At 35.2% G+C, this 22482-nt stretch overlaps 1 protein-coding gene across 8 annotated transcripts; it reads right to left on the bottom strand.

Annotated features, from left to right (window-relative positions):
- Nucleotides 1-271: 271 nt before the first annotated feature.
- LOC123532199 (uncharacterized) lies at nt 272-19827 on the bottom strand. Of its 8 annotated transcripts, XR_008366083.1 has the most exons (12): nt 19615-19827; nt 17784-17877; nt 16733-16913; nt 14430-14610; nt 13188-13631; nt 11879-12097; nt 10951-11213; nt 4555-4632; nt 3710-3784; nt 3231-3330; nt 617-739; nt 272-301 (listed from the first exon to the last, which is right to left on the bottom strand). XR_008366083.1 is itself a non-coding variant. In XM_053517556.1 (6 exons), the coding sequence occupies exons 1-5, from the start codon at nt 19669-19671 to the stop codon at nt 13191-13193; spliced, it is 954 nt and encodes a 317-aa protein (XP_053373531.1). In that variant the 5' UTR covers nt 19672-19827; the 3' UTR covers nt 11224-12097; nt 13188-13190. The 8 variants fall into 8 exon arrangements, 1 of the variants encoding a protein (XP_053373531.1); XR_008366084.1 differs by lacking the exon at nt 11879-12097 and having other exon boundaries at nt 10951-11209; XR_008366082.1 differs by lacking the exon at nt 11879-12097 and having other exon boundaries at nt 19615-19815.
- Between the last annotated feature and the right edge of the window lie 2655 nt (nt 19828-22482).

Genomic DNA, 22482 nt, shown 5'->3' on the forward strand with positions numbered 1-22482 from the left:
CTTTTTCAATACCTATAATATTTCTACAGCTGTAACTTTTGGGCATTTTTACAGCTGTAACTTTTTTCATTTTTACAGCTGTAACTTTTTTTACAGGTGTATCTCATTTGCATATTTCGAACTGTTTTACAGTCGTTTGACAGCTGTAAATTGAAATCTACAGCTGTAAAATCAATATTGTTATATAAAATCTACAGGTGTAAATTTGGAATAAGCATGACTGTTATTTTGAAGAAAAATACAGGTCTTTTACAGCTGTAAAATTTCGTACAGGCAAGGTCTGTGTGCACATTCAAATGCTCTAGAACCGTCCCAAGAGAAAACAAAAATATCATAAACTTTATAAAAGTTTAAAGTAATGTAGAATCTACTGTTGGCGAATATTGATAGTCATTATCAAACAATAATCAAAAGACAAAAAGACAAAAAAGAAAAGAAATAGGGGAGAATTAAAACAGTGCACATGATGACCAGATAATAACAAATTTATAAATATAAAATGAAAATGAATGCCCGCATATATGTTGGTAAAGACTGCACGTCTAACATTTGAGTACAATGAAAGATAAGATAAAGGAAAAGAAATAAACGAACCGTACAGACGAAAATTACATACCTCCCTGCATCAAAAAAAAAAAATAAAAGGACCGAGCTGCACTAGACTATTGTGACATCTACAACACATGACATCACATGACATCATCACACGCGCTTGTACAGTCAACATAAGCCAACATAGCTGCAATATACACAATCACAACACAAGGTACAGACAAAATAATGCAACATAAGTAAAAATAAAAATACATGGTCATGATAGTAAACAAAAATCATATAGTCTGTTTCGTCAAAGCCGCGTGCGTCTTTATTCTTCAAGTGCCTCAATATCCTCGAAAAAAAGAGAAAAATGCAACTTAACTAAATAGAAAGAATAACAAGAGCCGTCCGTAAGACAGCGCGCTCCACTATACGGGGATTTGACAGTAAAATGAATAATTATATGTCTCAATAAGAGACCTCTGCTTTAAAAGAAAGATACACCAAGGGGCATAATTCTGTCAAGAACACAATGTAGAGTTATTGGGATTGTTACAACACATGCAGATGATGACGGTAAAGATATATTTTGAGTTTCAAGTCATTATCTTATATAGTACCAAAGTTATGTCCAGAAAACGAACTTTGTTAAAAACTTGAAGTATAGAGGGGCATAATTTGGTCAAAAATACAAATCAGAGTTATGGGGATTGTAACCACACATGCAGATGATGATGATGACAAAGATACATTTTAAGTTAAAGTCTTTATCTTATACTGTATTAAAGTAATATCCAGAAAGCGAAGATTGCAAAAACAGTTTTAAGTACAAAATGGACATTATTCTGTCAAAAATATAATTAGAGTTTTGGGGTTTGTAACCACATAATTATTATGCAGACGATGATTATAAAGAAATGTTTTTAATTTCAAGTAATTATCTTTTAAAGAACCAAAGATATGTCTATAAACGAAGCTTTCGAAAAAATTTAACATGAAAATAATTCCAGGTATAAAAACTTTGTGACCTTGACCTTGGGTATAATGGGCCCAGCCCCTGCACATACTTTGTTTGTATGCTGGACAATGTTTATGTGAACTTACAGTAAGACATAAGCAATCGTAACAATATAGCAGTGTGTTTATTATTTGGTATTATGACCAATTTTGGACAGAAGTTTAGTTCAGTAGAAACTGGTAGGTAATATTTTATGTATGCATCGGTGATACCACTGGCACCAGATCAGAAAGAAAATGCCTCCGTATGTGTTATACCCTACCCATAGGTATTCTATAAGAACCATGGTCGTGAACAGGAAAATATACTAACCCATTTCAATTGCGTATTTCATACCTAAAACACGCAGTTCAGTAAATGTTTGCTATTGATATTAAACAAGCGGTAATTTATCTTCCGTTGTGTACCGGTCACATTTCTTCAATACTTCTTATCTTAGAAAAACAACGTGTAGTTTGCAGTTTTTTCAAAGGTACACAAAAAACTTGCTTGAACTTCCCTGGTGAAGTTCCGTTCTAGATTACAGACACTCTGATTGGCTGATGTGAAAATGTATGTCAGTCGTCATTTTACTACACGTGCACGCTAAAATGTTTATATGCAGCATAAATGTGCAAAATGAATTAAATAAACAGAATAGATGTATACCAATGCATGATTTCAAATTCAAAATCATATACAAGATTAATTTCATTCATCATTTCGAGTCTTATCGTAAAACTGTGAATATATTGCATTTTGTTTTTGTTTGTTTACATTTCGTTTAACATGTGCACACTGCCGTGACCTCTAGACCGGATGTTCATTAGGGGAGTTCACGCAAGTTTTTTCTGTAACGTTGACTAAAGCATAAAATATATGGAGCATCTCTGCAATATGGAATATTGAGACAATGTGACTGGTGCACGATGGAAGATAAATTATCGCTTGTTTAATATCAATAGTACACATTTACTGAACTGCGTGTTTTAGGTATGAAATACGCGATTGAAATGGGTTGGTATATTTTCCCGTTCATGACCATGGTTCTTAAAGAATACCAAAGGGTAGGGTATAACAGGTACGGAGGCATTTTCTTTCTGATCTGATGCCAGTGGGTGATACGTGACAGATCAAAACAAAATGGCGGATGCAGTGACTTTGTAAAATAGGTCACTGCTTGCTTAGCTGAGATGGTAGATGAAATAAAATCAGCTTGTTAAATGCAGAAAAGGAAATTATTTTAACATTCATTAATAGCAGAAAAGGTGATTTATTTGGTTTTTAAATGCGGACATATTAAATGCTAGTACACCGATAATAGGTTACATCAGGATAAATAAATCCCTGACTAAACAACAAACACCGAACACACAGTACTACGAAACGAAGAAAACAAGGTAGAATTGACTCCCAATTGACCATTAATTCAGTCAAGGGTAACCTTTTTTTTACTTTTATTCAAGTTCAGCTTGAATTCATTTACAGGTCTTAACAAGCGTTCACCACGTGATCAGTGGTTGGATTTCTCTCACTGCTGTATATTTTGTAGACTTTTCGGTCATCCATTTATATCGTTGCCAACATGTAGATGTACGTTTCCATGGTAACCCTGTTGAGTGTATAGTTACAGAAAAGTATGTGTAAAACAGAAACAAACGTATCATAATATTGCCACAAGAAAGGACATACACACCTTATATGCTCCAAAATCTACTGTATAACTTTGTACATTCGAACGTCTGTCATCCATTTATACCATTGCTTTGATGTAGATGTAAGTTTTCATGGTAATCCTGCTGAGTGTATAAAATACAGAAAGGCATGTGTTTGAACAGTGTGTGTGTGTGTGTGTGTGTGTGTGTGTGTGTGTATTCGAGATTAACGTCTTTTTCAACAATTTTCAGTCATATAAACGACGGTGTCTACTTGGAGCAGTGAGCACAATGCCCAACTTTATAGTGCTGCCTCACTGGAATATCACGCCGTAGACACCGTGACATGATACCCCACCCAGTCATATTATACTGACACCGGGCTGACCAGTCCTAGCACTACCCTCTTAATGCTGAGCGCCAAGCGAGGAAGCTACTAGTGTGTATAAACAGAAACAAATATGTCATAGCATTGCCTTTAGAAAATTAAGACAAGAAAAGGAAAATAAAATAAACACACCTTAATGCTCCAGATATGAAAACACATCAGTTCACGTTATCATGTATGGGTCTTAATCTTTGCCGCTATGACAACCTAAACAGAAAGGAAGAAAGAAAATATGCTTTTGTTACACGTAAATGACTCACTTGCCATTAAAATTGTGAAAGTTATTGTAAAACACTTGTTTTCATGGCAATTTCATTTGTATTAGACAAATAACTTAAAATCAATGCCGGCGATCCATGATCTATGAACAATATTACAGACAAGCAATCTTGACTTTGGATTTCCAGTATTGCTATTTTTATTTTAACCAATCAGACGACTTGTTCGAATGTCAAAGAGTAAGAAAATGTGCAGTCATTCCAGGGCTCGAACCCGGGACCCCTCGCTTACAAAGCAAGTGGCCTACCGACTGAGATACCCGGCTATCTGACATATTACGACATAAGAATTGTAAATATCAAAAGTCAAGGTTACAGGTAGGCTTGCAAAATGTTGTAAGTAAAGCTCTGATTGGCTAGCGAAAGGGTCGTCAGAACGAGGCTATGAATAGGTCGTTCTCAGATCCTATCCGTAGCGTAATAGGAGATGTACTTTAGTCAGATTGGCAGACAAGTTACAAAAGTCGAACATTCATTTTTATTCTGATGTAGATGTAGATGTATATTTCCCTTGTCAGCATGTAAACAGTATAAAATACAGAAAGGCATGTATCAAACTCCATCACAGTGTTACTTCCCCTTATCGGTACAGTAGATTCCTGCGTGGAGGTTGGGCATGTATAAGAAAAGAAACAAACGTCTACTGTATCGTTGTGTTGCCTTTAGAAAGAAAGACGAAGAGGACAAAGAAACACACACCGTTTATGCTCCTAATCTGAACACACCATCGTCAATGTTCTGTATGTATGGTCTTGATCCTTGTCGCAAAGACACGACCTAAAAGACAAGAATGAAAGTATAATTTTGTCCTTCATTTGCCATTAAAGCAATCAAAGCTTGTTTTCATGACAACATCACTTGGCTCAAAATCAATGAAGACGGTTTATGAATAATATTACACACATGATAATGAACGCCGTGCATCTATTTACATCATTATTTAGAGCAGGATGTAGATGTGCGTTTCCATAGTAACCATACTGGGTGTATTCGATACAGAAAGGCTGTGTAAGAACAGTTAATTGTTGTTTTGAGTTTTAAACGCCGTTTTAGTTATGTAACGGCGGGCAGAAAAATGTTGATAGAAGCGTTGCTTTTTTTAAAATTTATGAAAAAAAGTATACAATACACACACACTTTATGCTCAAAAATAAGTCTATGTAAAACTTGGTACCCCTAGGGCAGGGCCTCTTTTCACCTCAGGGGCAAAATTTCAACAATTATGGTAGAGGACTACTAGGCAATGCAACATACCAAATATCAAAAGCATTGACCTTGCAGTTTCAGGCAAGAATATTTTTAAAGTTTTTTTTTCCTATATAAGTCTATGTAAAACTTAGGACCCCCTGGGTGGAGCCTCTTCACCTCGGGAGCATAATTTTAAATAATCTTGGTAAAGGACCACTTGGCAATGCTACATACCAAATATCAAAAGCCTAGACCTTGCAGTTCCAGACAAAAAGATTTTTAAAGTTTTTCCTTTATAAGTCTATGTAAAACTTGGTACCCCCAAGGCAGGGCCTCTTTTCATCCTAGGGGCATAATTTGAACAATCTTAGCAGAGGACCATAAGGCAATGCTACATACCAAATACCAAAGGCCTAGGTCTTGAGGTTTCAGACAAGAAGATTTTTAAAGTTTTTTCCTATATAAGTCAATAAAAACCATGTGACCCCCTGGGCGGGCCCGTATTTGACCCTAGAGGAATAATTTGAATCATCTTTGTAGAGAACTACTATATGATGTTACAGACCAAATATCAAAGCCCTATAGGCCCTGTGGTTTTGGACAAGAATAATTTTCCTTTTGGTTGCCATGGCAACCAGAGTTCTGCTTGGAATTCAATTTTTTGAACAATTTTGAAAGGAGACAACCCAAGGATCATTCCTGTGAAGTTTGGTGTAATTCTGCCCAGTGTTTTTTAAGAAGAAGATTTTTTTAGGAATTGTTGACGGACACACGACGGACGACGCACGACGGACGAAGGACATTGAGCGGTCACAAAAGCTCACCATGAGCCTTTGGCTCATGTGAGCTAAAAAGAGAAAAATTAAAACAGTAACTTGATTTTATTAAACATAAATGCCTCACATTTTGTAAAAGCTGTCAAGGTTATTTTAGCAGCATCATGCATGAAACCTTGCAGTCGATAGAAAGGGCAAACTTGAAAAACCAGACTTCAAACAAAGATTCATGCCTTGGCATTTGACCCTATAATATAAATGAAGGTCATTTAAGGTTCTTGTTAAGTGTTTGGGAAATCATCACTCAGGTGAATTGTAATTTTCAAAATGCATACATAATAGACCATTACTATCCATAACAGGTATACTCAATTGCTCAAAATAAGCAAGAAATAATTTCTACAAAGGTTCACATATTTTTGTTTTGTTTTGTTTTGTCTTGTATCAGTCAATCGACTGGCAACGTGTTATCAAACTTCTTTTTCAAAAACTTTCTTTCTCTTACTTTATTTTAGTTGTGTGTTTAACATACTAACCTTCGTATTTCCAGTAATGAAAAAATAACTACAGTACCTTTTATTTTTAAATGCTCTTTCATTATGCATTTTTTAGTACACTTTCCTATGAGGATTCGCCTGACGGGGGTTTCAAAACACTTTACTTGAACCTTACAGTTATGGCAACATATGATATAAAGGGCTAAAACAAGTTATATCAAAGTTGCTCTTTTAGGCCAATATATTCTATTTATTTTACAATTTGACAATAGACCTGGAGCCAGTAACAGCGTAAGCTATACTACGCATCCCATCAACAAAACTTTTCGCGGGTACCAGATGGATGATATGGACCAAAATCTCCATTTAGAATTCAACTGTTTTTCTGTTGTTTTTTTTTTTTTGTTTTTTTGTGTGTGTTTTTGTTTTTTTTTTTCCCAAGCAATTGTTCATTTTATGCAAAACTAACAAGTAAAAGCGACAAACCAATCATATCTCAAGGATCATATAAAGCGTTTGAGGCCACCCCTCGGGTAAATTTTCATTTTGATATGATACCTAGCAGACCCGTAATATTCATAACGTACACATGTAATTGTTCAGAAGAAGTAGAAAATACTTTCTATAAAAGTCATGTTGTTCGGTAGTATGTATTTTGTCTTGCAACACATGTACTTTGACTGTCCACATTCTATTTTGTAGAAAATATCAACCTTCTTTCTCAAACATATGAAAAATAGTTAACATTTATATTTTTGAAATATTGCATTTTATTGTCATTTTGACAGTTCTACTTTCATTTTTATTTTGAATTTTTACATTGTTTTGAAATGCACATGGTTTGTAACAATTTCAACTGCCGCGGAGTACCTGGAGAAATATGTTAGACACACAATAGTCAAAAAAGTTGACAAAACACTTTGGAGAAAGAAGCTTGACATCTTCTACAAAACAGAACGTGAACAAGTTTGGAAGAAGAAGACAGTGGCATCCATTCTCTGAGTGTCTTTATTTTAACAAGTTTATTAACCATTTGGCAATATACTCGGGTCGAGTGTTGAGATGTGAACACTCTCCCGTGGAACTGACGAATAAGCCTACGAAATACATGCAGTGAAATAAAAGAAACCAACCCGGGCACCTCTGAGAAAATCTGAGATATGACTAGATCTAGTAACACGCCCTAAAATAAAACAGCTGTATGTTGGTCCTTTTTGTTTAGAACATTATAATCATCATCATTATTATTATTATTATTATTATTATTATTATACCACACTTATATAGCAATCTTTTCATACAAAATATATACATTCAAAAGTGCTTTACAAAAACATAAAGAACACATACATACATACGCACACATGTAAATCTATTGGTAAAAGATAAAAAGGAATAGTAATTAAAACTAGAGCTATCACTAAAGGTGATGAATGTACCCCCCGCATGCACTGACACAGTACATTGCAATTTGACACACACAAGACTGCATAATTATGTGGACTGTGTGTATATAGACTGTATGTATACAGTATAGTAACAAAAAACAAAGTCCCATAACTATACAGAATATTTATCTAAAAGAATGTAACATGCACCATGCACAACTAGGGTTGGTACTGATCACTTGTGTGAAGTTTCATTAAATTGTGTGCAAGGGTTTGGTAGATTAGGCACGCACAAGATTGCATATGCAGACTGTATGTACATAGTATGTTAACAAGAAACAAAGTCCCATAATTCTGCAATTTTTGTCGCTGAAAGAACCTAACATGCCCCATGCACAACCACTGTTGTTACTGATCACTTGTGTGACGTTTCATTAAATTGTGTCAAGGGGATGAGGAGAGATGGTGCGCACAAGATTGTGTCTATATATATAGTAACAAAAAAAAACAAAGTCCCATAACTCTGCAAATTTTTTTCTGAAAGAACCTAACATGCTCCATGCACAACTACTGTTGTTACTGATCACTTGTGTGAAGTTTCATTAAATTGTGTCAAGGGGATGAGGAGAGATGGTGCGCACAAGATTGTGTCTATGTATATAGTATAGTAACAAAAAAAACAAGGTCCCATAACTCTGCAATTTTTTTTTCTAAAAGAACCTAACATACCCCATGCACAACTACTGTTGGTACTGATCACTTGTGTGAAGTTTCACTAAATTCTGTCAAGGGGATGAGGAGAGATGGTTCGCACAAGATTGTGTCCCATAACTCTGCAATTTTTTTTTTCTAAAAGAACCTAACATGCCCCATGCACAACTACTGTTGGTACTGATCACTTGTGTGAAGTTTCATTAAATTCTGTCAAGGGGATGAGGAGAGATGGTGCGCACAAGATTGTGTCTATGTATATAGTATAGTAACAAAAAAACAAAGTCCCATAACTCTGCAAATTGTTTTTCTAAAAGAACCTAACATGCCCCATGCACAACTACTGTTGGTACTGATCACTTGTGTGAAGTTTCATTAAATTCTGTCAAGGGGATAAGGAGAGATTGCGTCTACGGACAGACGGACAGACGACCAGACGGACAGACAGACTGACAACCTGAAAGCAGTATACCCCCCGCCCCCCTTACAACTTTGTTGTCGGGGGGTACAACAAGATCATCCAAAAACAAGAGCTGTCCGTAAGACAGCCAAGCTCGACTATTCGAAATATTGTCACAGAAGCAGGAAATTATTACCCAAAATGTTAAATATCAAAAGAGTTTAAGTTCGAAAGGGGACATAATTTGACCAAAATACATATCAAAGTTATGGGACTTGATGCTATCAACTAGTTTTATAACCCCGAAGAAACATGTTAGGTTTGAAATTCAATATCTGCATTAGTTTTGGAGATAGTAACTTGCATGTAAACTTTAACCAGAATTTTCTAAGTCCAAAAGGGGGCATAATTTGTTCAAAATACATGTTAAGAGTTATGAACTTGACCTAGTGAGGCTGGTAATTGACCTAGAAAAGGAATAAATAAGATTCAAAGCTATATGCCTTTTGGTAATAGCTGTATGTACTTGCACGCAAAACTTTAACCAGAATTTTCTAAGTCCAAAAGGGGCATAATTTGCCCAAAATACATGTCAGAGTTATGGACTTGATTCTATCAACTAGTTTTATAACCCGAAGACACATGTGAAGTTTCAATTTAATATCTATATTAGTTTTGGAGATAGTAACTTGCATGTAAAACTTTAACCAGGATTTTATAAGTCCAAAAGGGGCATAATTTGCCCAAAATACATGTCAGAGTTATGGACTTGTCCCAGTGAGGTAGGTAATTGATCTAGAAAAAGAAAAATAAGTTTCAAATCTATATGCCTTTTAGTAATAGCTGTATGTACTTGCACGCAAAACTTTAACCAGAATTTCTAAGTCAAAAGGGGGCATAATTTGGCCAAAATGAAGGTCAGAGTTATGGGACTTGGTGCTATCAACTAGTTTTATAACCCCGAAGACACATGTAAATGTTTCAATTCAATATCTGCATTAGTTTTGGAGATAGTAACTTGCATGTAAAACTTTAACCAGGATTTTCTAAGTCCAAAAGGGGGCATAATTTGCTCAAAATACATGTCAGAGTTATGGGACTTGACCCGGTGAGGTAGGTAATTGATCTAGAAAAAGAAAAAATAAGTTTCAAATCTATATGCCTTTTAGTAATAGCTGTATGTACTTGCACGCAAAACTTTAACCAGAATTTCTAAGTCCAAAAGGGGCATAATTTGGCCAAAATGAAGGTCAGAGTTTATGGGACTTGGTGCTATCAAATAGTTTTATAACCCCAAAGACACATGTGAGTTTCAATTCAATATCTGCATTAGTTTTGGAGATAGTAACTTGCATGTAAAACTTTAACCAAAATTTTCTAAGTCCAAAAGGGGGCATAATTTGCTCAAAATACATGTTAGAGTTATGGAACTTGACCCAGTGAGGTTGGTAATTGTCCTAGAAAAAGAATAAATAAGTTTCAAAGCTATATGCCTTTAAATGATAGCTGTATGTACTTGCATGCAAAAACTTAACCAAGGTGTGACGCCGACGCCGACGCCGACGCCGACGCCAGGGTGAGTAGAATAGCTAGACTATTCTTCGAATAGTCGAGCTAATTATGTTCATCGTTAAATTACATTACAAGACCAATCCCTTTCTTAGCATGAAACAAACCTGTCGTTGTTTGTTTTGGGTTTAACGCCATTTTCAATAGTATTTCAGATTTTGTTATTTTAAATAACATGTGTGAAAGAGATGCGTTTTCAAATTAATTAATTCTCTACGAGGCTTGTACATGTCCAGCATACTTGGGAGATTCACTGTGCATGGCTTTGTTTGTAAGTGTCAAGATTTTGAACTCAATGCGGTGCTGAACATCTCTTTTGTCATTCGTACAGATGAAGAAAAAAAACAACAACAAAAAACAAAACAACAACAACACCACCAACAGTGAAATGGGTAGTGTTACCAAACGCATATGAATATCATAACTATAAGGATCATGTAAACACCTTTGAGACCACCGCTCGGGTATATTTTCATTTTGGAAATCATACTTGACAGACCCATAATATCCTTAACATATATACACAGAATTGAGAAGTGTTAGAAAATACTTTCTGTAAAGGTTACCTTGTTCGGTAACATGTATTTTGTCATACAACACATGTACTTCGACTGTCCACTTTCTATTTTGTAGAAAATATCGAACTTCTTTTTCAAACATCTGTATCTATCTATCTGTAGGTATACGACACTGTACGACGCAGGACCACTTCTGGTAAAATTCGTCGGGATAAGTGTGTTCAGTAACGATGTGTGAGAGCTGTTTTAAAGCTCTCTACTGTTTCAGCGCATGCGATATTGTCTTTCAGTCTATTCCAGTCCTGCACTGCCTTAATAAAAAAAAGAATGTCTGTATTGATCTGGATTGTCGTTATTTACTTCGAAACAGTTTGAGTGGTTAAAGCAGAATTTTCAACGATGAAAAACATATTTTTCTCTAAATTTGTTTCTGTTGTGTGTGTAACATATTTACATAGGTACTCCGGGAAATGAAAACTGATTAACAGATATATTTTTTGGAATATTGCAGTTTTTGGTCATTTTGACAGTTCTACTTTCACTTTCATGTTGCAACTTTTGTACATTTTTTAAAAATGTACATTATTTGTAACACTTTCAGGTCCCAGAGTACCTTGATAAATATGTTAGACACACAATAACCGTAAAAGTAATGAAAAAATACTTTGGAAAAAGAAGCTTGATATCTTCTACAAAATAGAACATAGAACAGTCAAAGTACATGTGATATCGGACAAAATGTGCTGTTTAATGAAATATAACCTGTCTTGAAAGTTTCTTCCACTTATTATGAATAGTTTGGTATGTTGTATATGATAATAATAAATCAAGGTATATGTGGCGTAAAAAACTAAAACAAAAATTCCCCCTAGGGATGGTTTCAAAAGAGTTAACAAGAACCATAAAGTATGGTAGAACAAGAAAAGAATGAACGACAGAAAAACAAAGAAAGAAAGGAAAAAAAACGTAAACATACTGTTTTAGACGTATCCCTCTGTGAAAAATCCATGTTAGCGACAATTATATCAATACTTGTCACGAAAATCACGTGCGAAGTAGAATGAGTGTGAACATTGCCCCGGGAACAACGTGGTGATTATTTCAATTGTGTAAGATTGGAATTATCGGGTCGTTGCATCGCATCGCTGGGTTGTGTAACAATTTAAATCGGCTTTAATGATTTTATTACGTTTTTCTGTAAATGGTCGAAATATTAGAGTGAAATACAACTGGTATAATATCAAATAAATTCCGTTTTTACCGGTACGAAACTATAAACATGAAATAAAAAGAAATTGTGTTTCACATGTAAGATAAACATATCTTTCACTCATGAACACGACATCTTACATTTTCACTTCAGGCTATGCCACTCGTGAAAATATTGCATCTAGTGTTCACTCTTGCAAGATATTTCTATTTTACACTGATAAGCAACAAACATAACATCCTAGATATAAAATTATGCCGTTTTTTACGGTGTTCCGTTTGGACAATCGTGACTTTTTATTATTTAATACTAAACCGCGATGCACGATGGTACGATGACGAAAACGCGATGGCACGATGATGAAACAACGATGGTACGATGGTGAAAACGCGATGGCACGATGACGAAATCGCGATGGTGCGATGGTACGATAGCGAAACGTCGATGTAATATCGCGTTTTCATCATCGTGCCATCGCGTTTTCATCATCGTACCATCGTGCCATCGCGTTTTCACCATCGTGCCATCGCGTTTTCACCATCGTGCCATCGCGTTATCATCATCATACCATCGTGGTTTCACCAACGTACCATCGCGTTTTCACCATCGTACCATCGCGTTTTCACTATCGTACCATCGCGTTCTGGTTAGAAATGCATAGTCTCGTACACTTGTATTTTTGTCAATAATAGATAGAATAGAATGTATCTCAATGTATTTTGCGAGACGAAATTTACCATTTAGATTCTGCTGTTTTACAAAATGTTCAGTGCTTAGTTTATTAAAACTGTAAAATCTTCAAGGCCACGTCCTTTGTATTTTATGTATGCATGAACGTAAATAAAAAGCTTGGTGTAATAGTCATATGGTATTATTCAAACTCTGCTTATTCTTGTTAGGATGTAGAAGGTACATAGTGCAATGTGAAAATGAGATTGTATCAAGCCTGTATTTTACTGACAAATATACTGTACCACTGCGCATGACCAATTAAGCCCCCTCGCGAAATATTTGGCTTTTACAGTAAATAATGTCTTTATATAATTGAATGTTAAATTATAATGTCAAATATTACCCTCTAGTTCCCGCCTCCGAACATTCCCACAAATGGTGATTCATCATACTCGTAATTGTTAGCCTCGACGTGCACTTTTTTGTTCTTTACATTTCGAGCCGTCAAAAGTAGGGGCTGGTACAATACTTCTTTTAAGCTCTTCTTCTTTCTCTCCACTTTATTTGGTCGAGTGGCCTTCTCTTTAAAGGAGACGCAGACCGGGGCAATGACGGCGTGTCTCCCCACACCGTACATGCCAACTAAAAACTCCTCCAGTTCCGCAGCTGATGGAAACATTATTGCCCCGGCCTTTGACTTTATAGCTTCTCCTTTATGTTTTAAGTGGCCATGAGAGTCAAACATGACTACTCCATTTTTGTTGATGAGAATGGCGTATGAAAACGCATGTATGGTGAGGAGAAATCCCATTTTTCTCAGGCATGTGTACCAACTCTCTAAGTACTCCTGCAAAATTTAACCATAAGGTAACATAAAACTGAAAAAAAAACACTCTGATATAGTTCAGAGAAGGAAGGGTTTTATTTTCTGTATTCAGCAAATAAAAAACTATTTTAGAATTACACCATACATTAAAACTAGCAACTGATTTTAGAATTGAATTTTTAGAACGACACAAAATATGAATAGTTCAGTTATACAGTACATGTACCACATAAATATCTAACAACAAAAAACAAGCACAATAGATACAAGAAACTTTTTAACCCTAATCATTTTTGATACGACTGATTCTGCCTTTTCGATCAATGTTGATCATGATCAACCTGCACATCCGTGCAGTCTGTTCAAGATCTGCACTGTCTATTCACCACTCAGTCAGTATCTTTTTGGTAAGCACCCCTTTTCACAGTTAATGGTACTGTCCAAATAGAAAGATGGACAAATTCATTATAGAAATATAGCAGAGTTAAATGCAAAGAAAGGATACACAGTAGAACGGTATTCCTCATGCTAGCACTTGACAAACCTAGCTCTTCGCGTTAATTAACCGTTAAGTAAAATGTTATAACAAGTTATTCTTTGTGTTTGTTTGAAATCTCGCTTTGAGTGTAAACTTCTTTCTTGAGAAAGCTTTCCAGTTGTCTAATGGGCGGTCGGTTTTTCTGCTCGAAGGGGCCTCGAGGTCTTCCTCCACCATTAAAAGATGAAAAGTCGCGCTGGTACCTATTATTGTGTTGCTGTGACGTTAACCTCCCCTTCCCGAAGGAAATGCTAGTAGTACACGCTAGGAAAATAACTTACCCTTATGGTTAAAAAATCAACAAAATCATCTCTTCCAGTTGTAAAGACATCTCGACAAGGTTCCCTCATTCTAACATGGGTATTCCTTCCAAATACCTTTCCTATGTCAATGTAATCCTCGTGTGGGAAATCTTCAACCGCCACTCTGTTATCCGAATTATTACTCAGGACGATATCTTCTCTAAGAAATTACAGAAACGTGTATGCTTATCCGTAAGTGAACAGGAAATACTTAAAGTGTTTGACTTTAAAAGATTCTGGTTGAGTAGATTCTGCGTATATTGTTAAAAGTTTCATTGTTCAAAGACCCAACACAACCTAGTGACCTACATTTTCCTCCCACATGAACTTCATGCAAAGTATACTGATAATGCTGGTATAATACAAGATGGCAGGTTGGCAATTTAGGCCCTCCCTGAATTTATGTGTTTCCGCAATTTAATCTGTAAACTTATTCATTCAGTATAATTTTAACAATATGTAAGTAGAAACAAAGTGTGGGCTAAACTCAACATCAAAAAAATACTGTGCATAATGCTACATTCATTATAATATAATTATGCTAATAAAATGAATTAATAATAAACAACTCTGTTTTATACAACGTTTCGGCTTTATTCGCCTTTATCAAGTATAAATGTTCTGAGATGATCACATCACATTTCGACCATGTTCATTTCTTTCTCAATAATAATGATAACACTACTACGGATATGACATTACGTTACCATAGCATAAAATAAACTATAACGCGCCAAAAAACGTTGACTAGCAGAAGAGTATAATATTGAAAAAATACAAAGATGACATAGTCGTAAGACCCAAGAATTATGGGACTCTGAAAACGGTAGTTAATGTTTGAAACTTGGTGCTAAAATAAACACTAAACAACAAGTAACTGCAACGAGACACAACAGTTTTTAATTAAAACATTCTCATGGCGTCACTCCTTTGTACTCGCAGTACTGTGTTTTTAATATTGGACTGCTTTCAATGGGACTTAGTACAGTATTTTGCACGTGGAGTCCAATATTGTTTTAATATTGGACTATGTATTTAATATTGGACTGCACGAGGAAAACGATTTATATACAGAATCAATGTCCTCGTGTAGTCCAATATTTATCAATAGTGTATTTCCAAATATTGTAATCAAATGAAAGCAGTCATATTTACCCTTGCCATGAATTAAAAATAAATCCGTTTTTTTTTTTGTAATAACACAGTAGGCCTACTGATAATAACAAAAAAAACGGATTTATTTTTAATTCATGGCAAGGGTAAAGTGATGCCTGATAAATGCATAGTGGTAGGATAAAAAAGAATACAGCTTTTCTGTGGTGCGTCTTTAATGACAAGTTGTTACTGATTTAGGTATCTCATGCTGTAAGTTCTAAAAGTAAAATGACTTCTTGATTACACAAAATATGCAAAATGCAGAATGGTATTTTGAATACTTAATAAGTGTCGACACGAAAAATGGCAGTCTTGATTACACAATAAGTGTATGAAAGATGGTTTTCCTAAAGTATCAACATAAATTTGCTACTTTATTACACAATAATTGCCCAATTAAGAATGGCTTCTTGATTACACATTTAAGTGCCAACTGTAGAATGACTTCTTGATTACACAACTAAGAACCAATGTAGAGTACATAAATATAAATTGGCTACTTTATTACACAATAAATGTCCAATTAAGAATGGCTTCTTGATTACACATTTAAGTGCCAACTGTAGAATGACTTCTTGACTACACAATTAATAACCAATGTAGAGTACATAAATATAAATTGGCTACTTTATTATGTACACAATAAATGTCCAGTTAAGAATGGCTTCTTGATTACACATTTAAGTGCCAAATGTAGAATGGCTTCTTGGTTACACAGTTAAGTGCTAAACGTGGAATGACTTCTTGATTACACAATTATAACTGTCAAATATAGAGTGGCTTCTTGATGACACAACTGCAACTGCCAAATTTAGAATGGCTTCTTGATTACACAATTAAATTCTAAATGCAGAATGGTTTCTTGAATACACAGTAAGTGCATACATATACTGGAATTTTGAATACACAATAAGTGCCATATATAGAATGGCTTCTTAATTACACAACTATAAACTCCATTTTTATTTGTTCTGTCCATCTGCTTTTGAAAAAATTGACAAATGTTCAAAGTGATGAATAACAAGAACAGCCTGAACTTAAAAGTTTTGCAAGTTCTGTAAAATTCATTAATTGTTAATATTTTCCCAAGTTCCTTTAAGGCTTGAAAACTGGTAAATAAGTGGTACCTGAGTCTAGTGTGGAGTTTGTTGCCTTCTTTCAAGATTTTGTTGATTGTTCTGGGTGTAAACTCTGAATATATCTTGTGCTGAATGATGGCGGTCAGGGCCATACTTGTACATTGATTTCCGGCGTATGATCCGGACATATCGAACTGGTTTTTACGGCCATATGTGAAAGGAAAAGGACCTATAGAGACAGACAGAGCGAGAAGAAAAAAGTCAGATAAAAAAGCAGAAAACAAGAGAAGAAAGAAAGAGAGTAAAAAAGGTAAAGTAAAAGAGTAGAAAACGAAATAAATCCAATATGTGAAGTGAAAACGAATGTTGTCGTCAGTAATATTTTGAATGCGGCCACTGGTTTTTGGAAGAAAAAACTAAAACTTCGAAAGTGAACGTTTGTCAGACTTAAAAGTTCTGACGACAATTTTGTTCACATTATGATGTCAGTGGCACCGGCCTCCCTGTACCTCATTGTAGCTAAAGGATTGCAGTCTGCTTTCGCAACAGACAAGCAATAGTTCAACATTGTATAGTGACCTCAGCCTTATAACATGCTTTTTTTTCTTGTATCTTTATATTCTATCCAGATAGAGGAATTTTGATACAAGTTATGGTATCTGCATATTGTTGAAAGCCATGAGTTAAACCATTATATAGCAAAAATTCACGCGGTTCAAAATAAAAGCAGAAGAGACACCAAAATTTTATAGTTTTGCATTTTTGCATGGAAAAGTGACCTACATATTCAAAAGAGAATATTTAGATGTATCCAATGAGTTTTGTGGAAAATTTACACACAACGCCCAGCTTCACACCCCTTCCCCACCCCCCCAACACACACACACACCAACTTTCCAACTTTTGTTGTTGTTGTTGTTTTGTTTTGTTTTCTTTATCACGATCGCTTAACAATCTTAGTAGAGGGTGATTAATATATGATCCAATGAAAGGGTCCAATGAATCCTTGTTCTATTCTAGAGGACCGCTGTGCTCGGCTCATTCCTAATTTTATGTAGATCTATTTATGGCTTAGAATTCTGAAATGTAAGATACGCACCAATGTCCACAATACCACCATCACTGCAACAACTGAAGGCACCAGCCGCACCACACGTATATTTCTTGAGTTTTCCACAAAGATCTGTGCTGCGCTGAAATAAAATCAATAGAAATGAAAAAAATGGGATACGGAAGTTTCAAATACTAATTTCGTGAAAATGTTCCCTATCAAGACACTGCCAGAGAATATGTAAATAACTGAATACTACTTCTGCTGTATCAATTTTAGATACTACAACTTCCGCTTACTGCTACCACCACCGCTTCAACTATCATTTGCTTGCACTGGCACTACCACTATCACTACCGCTACCGGCACCACTACCTATCCCTACCATTGCCACTAGTACCACTACCACTCGCTGTTACTACTACCATCACAAACACTACCACTACAACTATCGTCGACTGTGGCTAAAAACAGATCTGGTGCCTCTGTGATATATATATTACAGATTCCGGTATGTACCGGGTATGTACCAGTGTTCAAGCGATTAGAATAACGAATATCTTCAATGTATATTTGTTTTGTAACTATGGCAATCCTAACCCTAATCTTTAGTCATTATATTATACACATCATACACTAAATGCGTGCGGACATGCAATAATTTGGGTATTTTTGCAGTGAACGCTCCAGTGTTAATGATTTTGTGACATGCGCAGAACGACCGCTCCAGGTCTGTAGTGACCAACATCGAGTACCATCTGCAACTTCCGCCACCACCATTACAACTTCCACACCTTCCGTTCACTGCCACTGCATCACCACTACCACCACTAATTCCAACACTATTACCATTACCAGACACTTCCACTACCACCATCACCAAATCAAATACCGTTAACCACGAGTGCCAACACCGCTGCCATTACCACACACTTCGACTTCCACCATCACCAAAAAAAACCAAAAAACATTAACCACCGCTGCCGACACTACTACCACTACCACCCACTTCGACTTCCACCACCACGCAGCCAGTCGTCACACCACCACTACCGCCATCAACATTATTACGGTTTATTAGATCCACCCTGTTGTATCTTTCCAAAATATACATGATATAAGGAACCAGTGGGATAATAACATATTTAGCTGCTTTCGTTCTAGCAGCTGATTAATTCATTTTCATTTCTAAAACAGTGCCAATGACTTTTACCCTCTTTCAACCGCATTTGGGGTTTTCGTGATTCGCTGCTTCATTTTGAGAGATCCAGATATAGTTACTGTATGCATCGTTTTAAAGGTCTCTATAGCGGTATTAGGATCCCTTTTTTAAATTTTTATTACGATATCTTTGATAACATCAATCTTATAACCAAAAATGTGTTTTTCCTAACTGTATTAGATTATTTAAAGTTAAAAATTAAATACAAATATTTCTAAGATGTCCTAAAAGTTTTCATAACAACCAACCAAAATATCATGTAAAAAATTGATTTTTTCTCTCTCAAAATTTACAATGGAAAATGACATAAACATGAAATATACAACTGCTTAAGAAATTAAGAAAACAATTAATGGTTCTTTCAAAAAAAGGGATCTTTCAAAAAGATTTTTTTTTTTAAATTACGATGGATAATGACATTAAATTCGTGAAATATATAAAGCTGATCAAGACATTTTGGGAAAAAATATTCCTATTACCAACCATTAAGCGGTCTTTAAATGATCTATAACATGAATGGTGTGATCTTTATTTAAAAACAAATCAATAGAAAACCTGGTTACGAAAAACTTAAATCAATTAATAGGTTTATCTTCAAGCCATTTTTGTATTTTTATGACATCACGTTTACGTAGAAAACAAAAAAGTTTTACTTACATATTTACTCCGCAATGCATGTATCGAAGTTTGGATGCGATCCATAAAATTAGTCATTGTTTTGCAATTTCATCAAAAGCTCTGTAATAAATCCGTCGCCAAGACGTTGCTATGTTTGCATTACATGACGTCACAAGTGAAGTGACGTCCAATCGGGATGTCTCGGACATTTCGGTGTGTAAAAGGAAACGTGTTGTGGGATCATTCATGATTAATAATACTTAGCGGTGTTGAGGGTGTTGTATGTCACGTGTTGCTTCGGTAGAGCTTAAAATGTTGCTACCTGAGCCGACCTTTGTCTATCCATGGCAACATATTTATGTTTGCATGGGCAGAGGGTTCTTAGTAACCTTCCAGACTCTACTGGCAAGAGGACTGTAAAGACAATAGATATATCGTAGATATATATATTTAATTGTCAGTACAATACACATTCATGATGAAATGAGAACGTTTCCTTTTACAACTATTATATAATTTATATTACAAAGTAGACAATTAAAGCATATTCTATGTTTAGAGTACAATCAATGACTAAAATATAAAACTAACCTGTAAAGACAATAGATATATCGTAGATATATATATTTTATTGTCAGAACAACAATGATATAAGTTTATGTCACTTATCGTAGCGATGGCGAGTGCCATTCATTAAAGTATTACGTACATCACATATTAATGAAAAGAGCATATTATATAAAACAGTACAATACACATTCATGATGAAATGAGAACGTTTCCTTTTACAACTATTATATAATTTATATTACAAAGTAGACAATTAAAGCATATTCTATGTTTAGAGTACAATCAATGACTAAAATATAAAACTAACCTGTAAAGACGATAGATATATCGTAGATATATATATTTAATTGTCAGAACAACAATAATATAACTTTATAACATAACATCATTGTTGTAATGTTACGGGTGGCGGGTTAGTATTATCTCAAGTTCATTCTACCAAAATATTACCCAGTCTTGGATCGTCAGATCATAATACTGTCTTTCATGAAATGAACATTAAAACTGGTAGACCTCGTCAAGTAAAACGTGGAATCAAACAATTTAAAAAAGCCAACTGGGATTCAATCAAGTCTGATCTCAATGAATACTTTAAAAAATGTTTTTGTTAAACTCTCATCTAATGACCAAAACATACTGTGGGAAAAATTTAAAAATAAAGTCAATGAGCTATCAAGTAAATACATACCAACCAAAATGACTAAACCCAGAAGTGATCTTCCCTGGGTAACAGAAAAGGTCATCAAAATGATACATAAAAGAGATAAATTACACACTAAATGTAAAAACGCTAAAGGAAAAGAACATTATAGCAAAATGAGACAGCGACTTACTATTCTTAAAGCCACCATTCAAAGAGAAATACGCAAATCATACTGGGAATATTTAGAATCGGTAATCTTTTCTAATGACTCAGAGACTGGTAAAAACAAAAAGTTCTATTCTTTTGTGAAACATAAAAAACAGACAATCATGGTGTAGCACACTTAAAATCTGAAGGTAAAACTTATACCAAACCATATGATAAAGCAACAATTCTAAACAAACAATTTGAATATGTTTTCTCAAAACCTAAACCAGTCAGTCTTAAACAACTTTGTGAATTAAATCTTTTTGAAAGTGACAAAATTCAGCAAGTAAATAAAATGACCGATATAGATATAACTGTAGAAGGTGTTTTGAAAATGCTCAAGGATCTGAATCCTAACAAGGCGTCTGGTCCGGATCAGCTGTCACCAAGATTACTTAAAGAACTTTCTCTCGAAACAGCTCCTTTTCTCACTAAAGTCTTCCAGAACTCACTGAGAACTGGTATAGTTCCAGAGGACTGGAAAACTGCTATCGTTGCACCTGTATATAAAAAGGGTCCTAAATACAAAGCTGGCAACTATCGGCCAATCTCCTTGACATGCATAGCCTCCAAATTAATGGAGCATATATCATGGTCTCTAACATCATGCGCCATCTCGACAGCAACAATCTTCTCACACCTTTCCAACATGGCTTCCGTTCCAAACATAGCTGTGAGACTCAGCTATTATCCTTTACACAAGAATTTTTTGACAATCTCCAATCTGGAAAACAAACAGATCTCATTGTAATGGATTTCTCGAAAGCTTTCGACATGGTCGATCATCAACTTCTCCTCTATAAACTCATGAAACTTGGTGTCAACAAAACATCTCTATCTTGGATTCAATCTTTTCGTAGTAATCGCTCTCAATGTGTAGTAGTTGAACGCTCACACTCTGATTCTCTACCAGTTCTATTAGGGGTTCCCCAAGGTTCAGTGTTGAGTCCTGTTCTCTTCCTTTGTTTCATCAATGACCTTCCCGACTCTGTTAAAAGTAGAATACGCTTATTTGCTGATGACACCATCATATACCTCACCATCGACTCATTAGTAGACTCTAACAAACTTCAAGATGATTTGACAAAATTAGAAGAATGGGAACGTAAATGGTCTATGGAATTCAATCCTGATAAATGCAAAATCATAAGAATCTCTAAAAAAGGAAAAAATATCATTTTTCCATATAAACTACATAATCAAGAACTAAAAACCACAGAAAATGCTAAATATCTTGGGATTACTATTAGTGATGACTTTAGTTGGAAAAAACTTATTGAAACTACATCTTCAAAAGCTAATAACACTCTCAGATTCATAAAAAGAAATGTACAATGTAATAACCGTAATATCAAAGAAACTGCCTATAAAGCATACCCAGTAGGCATTTGACGTCGGTTAGACGTCGTATAGACGTCGGACCCCGACGTCGGATTAACGTTGGATTTTGGTTGGATTTGCAAACCGTTTAGACGTCGGATCCTGAC

Source organism: Mercenaria mercenaria, chromosome 11 (genome assembly GCF_021730395.1).
Source record: "Mercenaria mercenaria strain notata chromosome 11, MADL_Memer_1, whole genome shotgun sequence".
In the NCBI taxonomy this organism is placed as follows: Eukaryota; Metazoa; Mollusca; class Bivalvia; order Venerida; family Veneridae; genus Mercenaria; species Mercenaria mercenaria.

Coding starts and splice junctions, on each gene's coding strand:
- LOC123532199 (XM_053517556.1), bottom strand. CDS start 19,671: ATGACTAATTTTATGGATCGCATCCAAACTTCGATACATGCATTGCGG. Junction 14,611..16,732: donor AAACTCCACACTAGACTCAG/GTACCACTTATT, acceptor GTAATTTCTTAG/AGAAGATATCGTCCTGAGTA. Junction 13,632..14,429: donor TTGATTTTTTAACCATAAGG/GTAAGTTATTTT, acceptor TAAATTTTGCAG/GAGTACTTAGAGAGTTGGTA.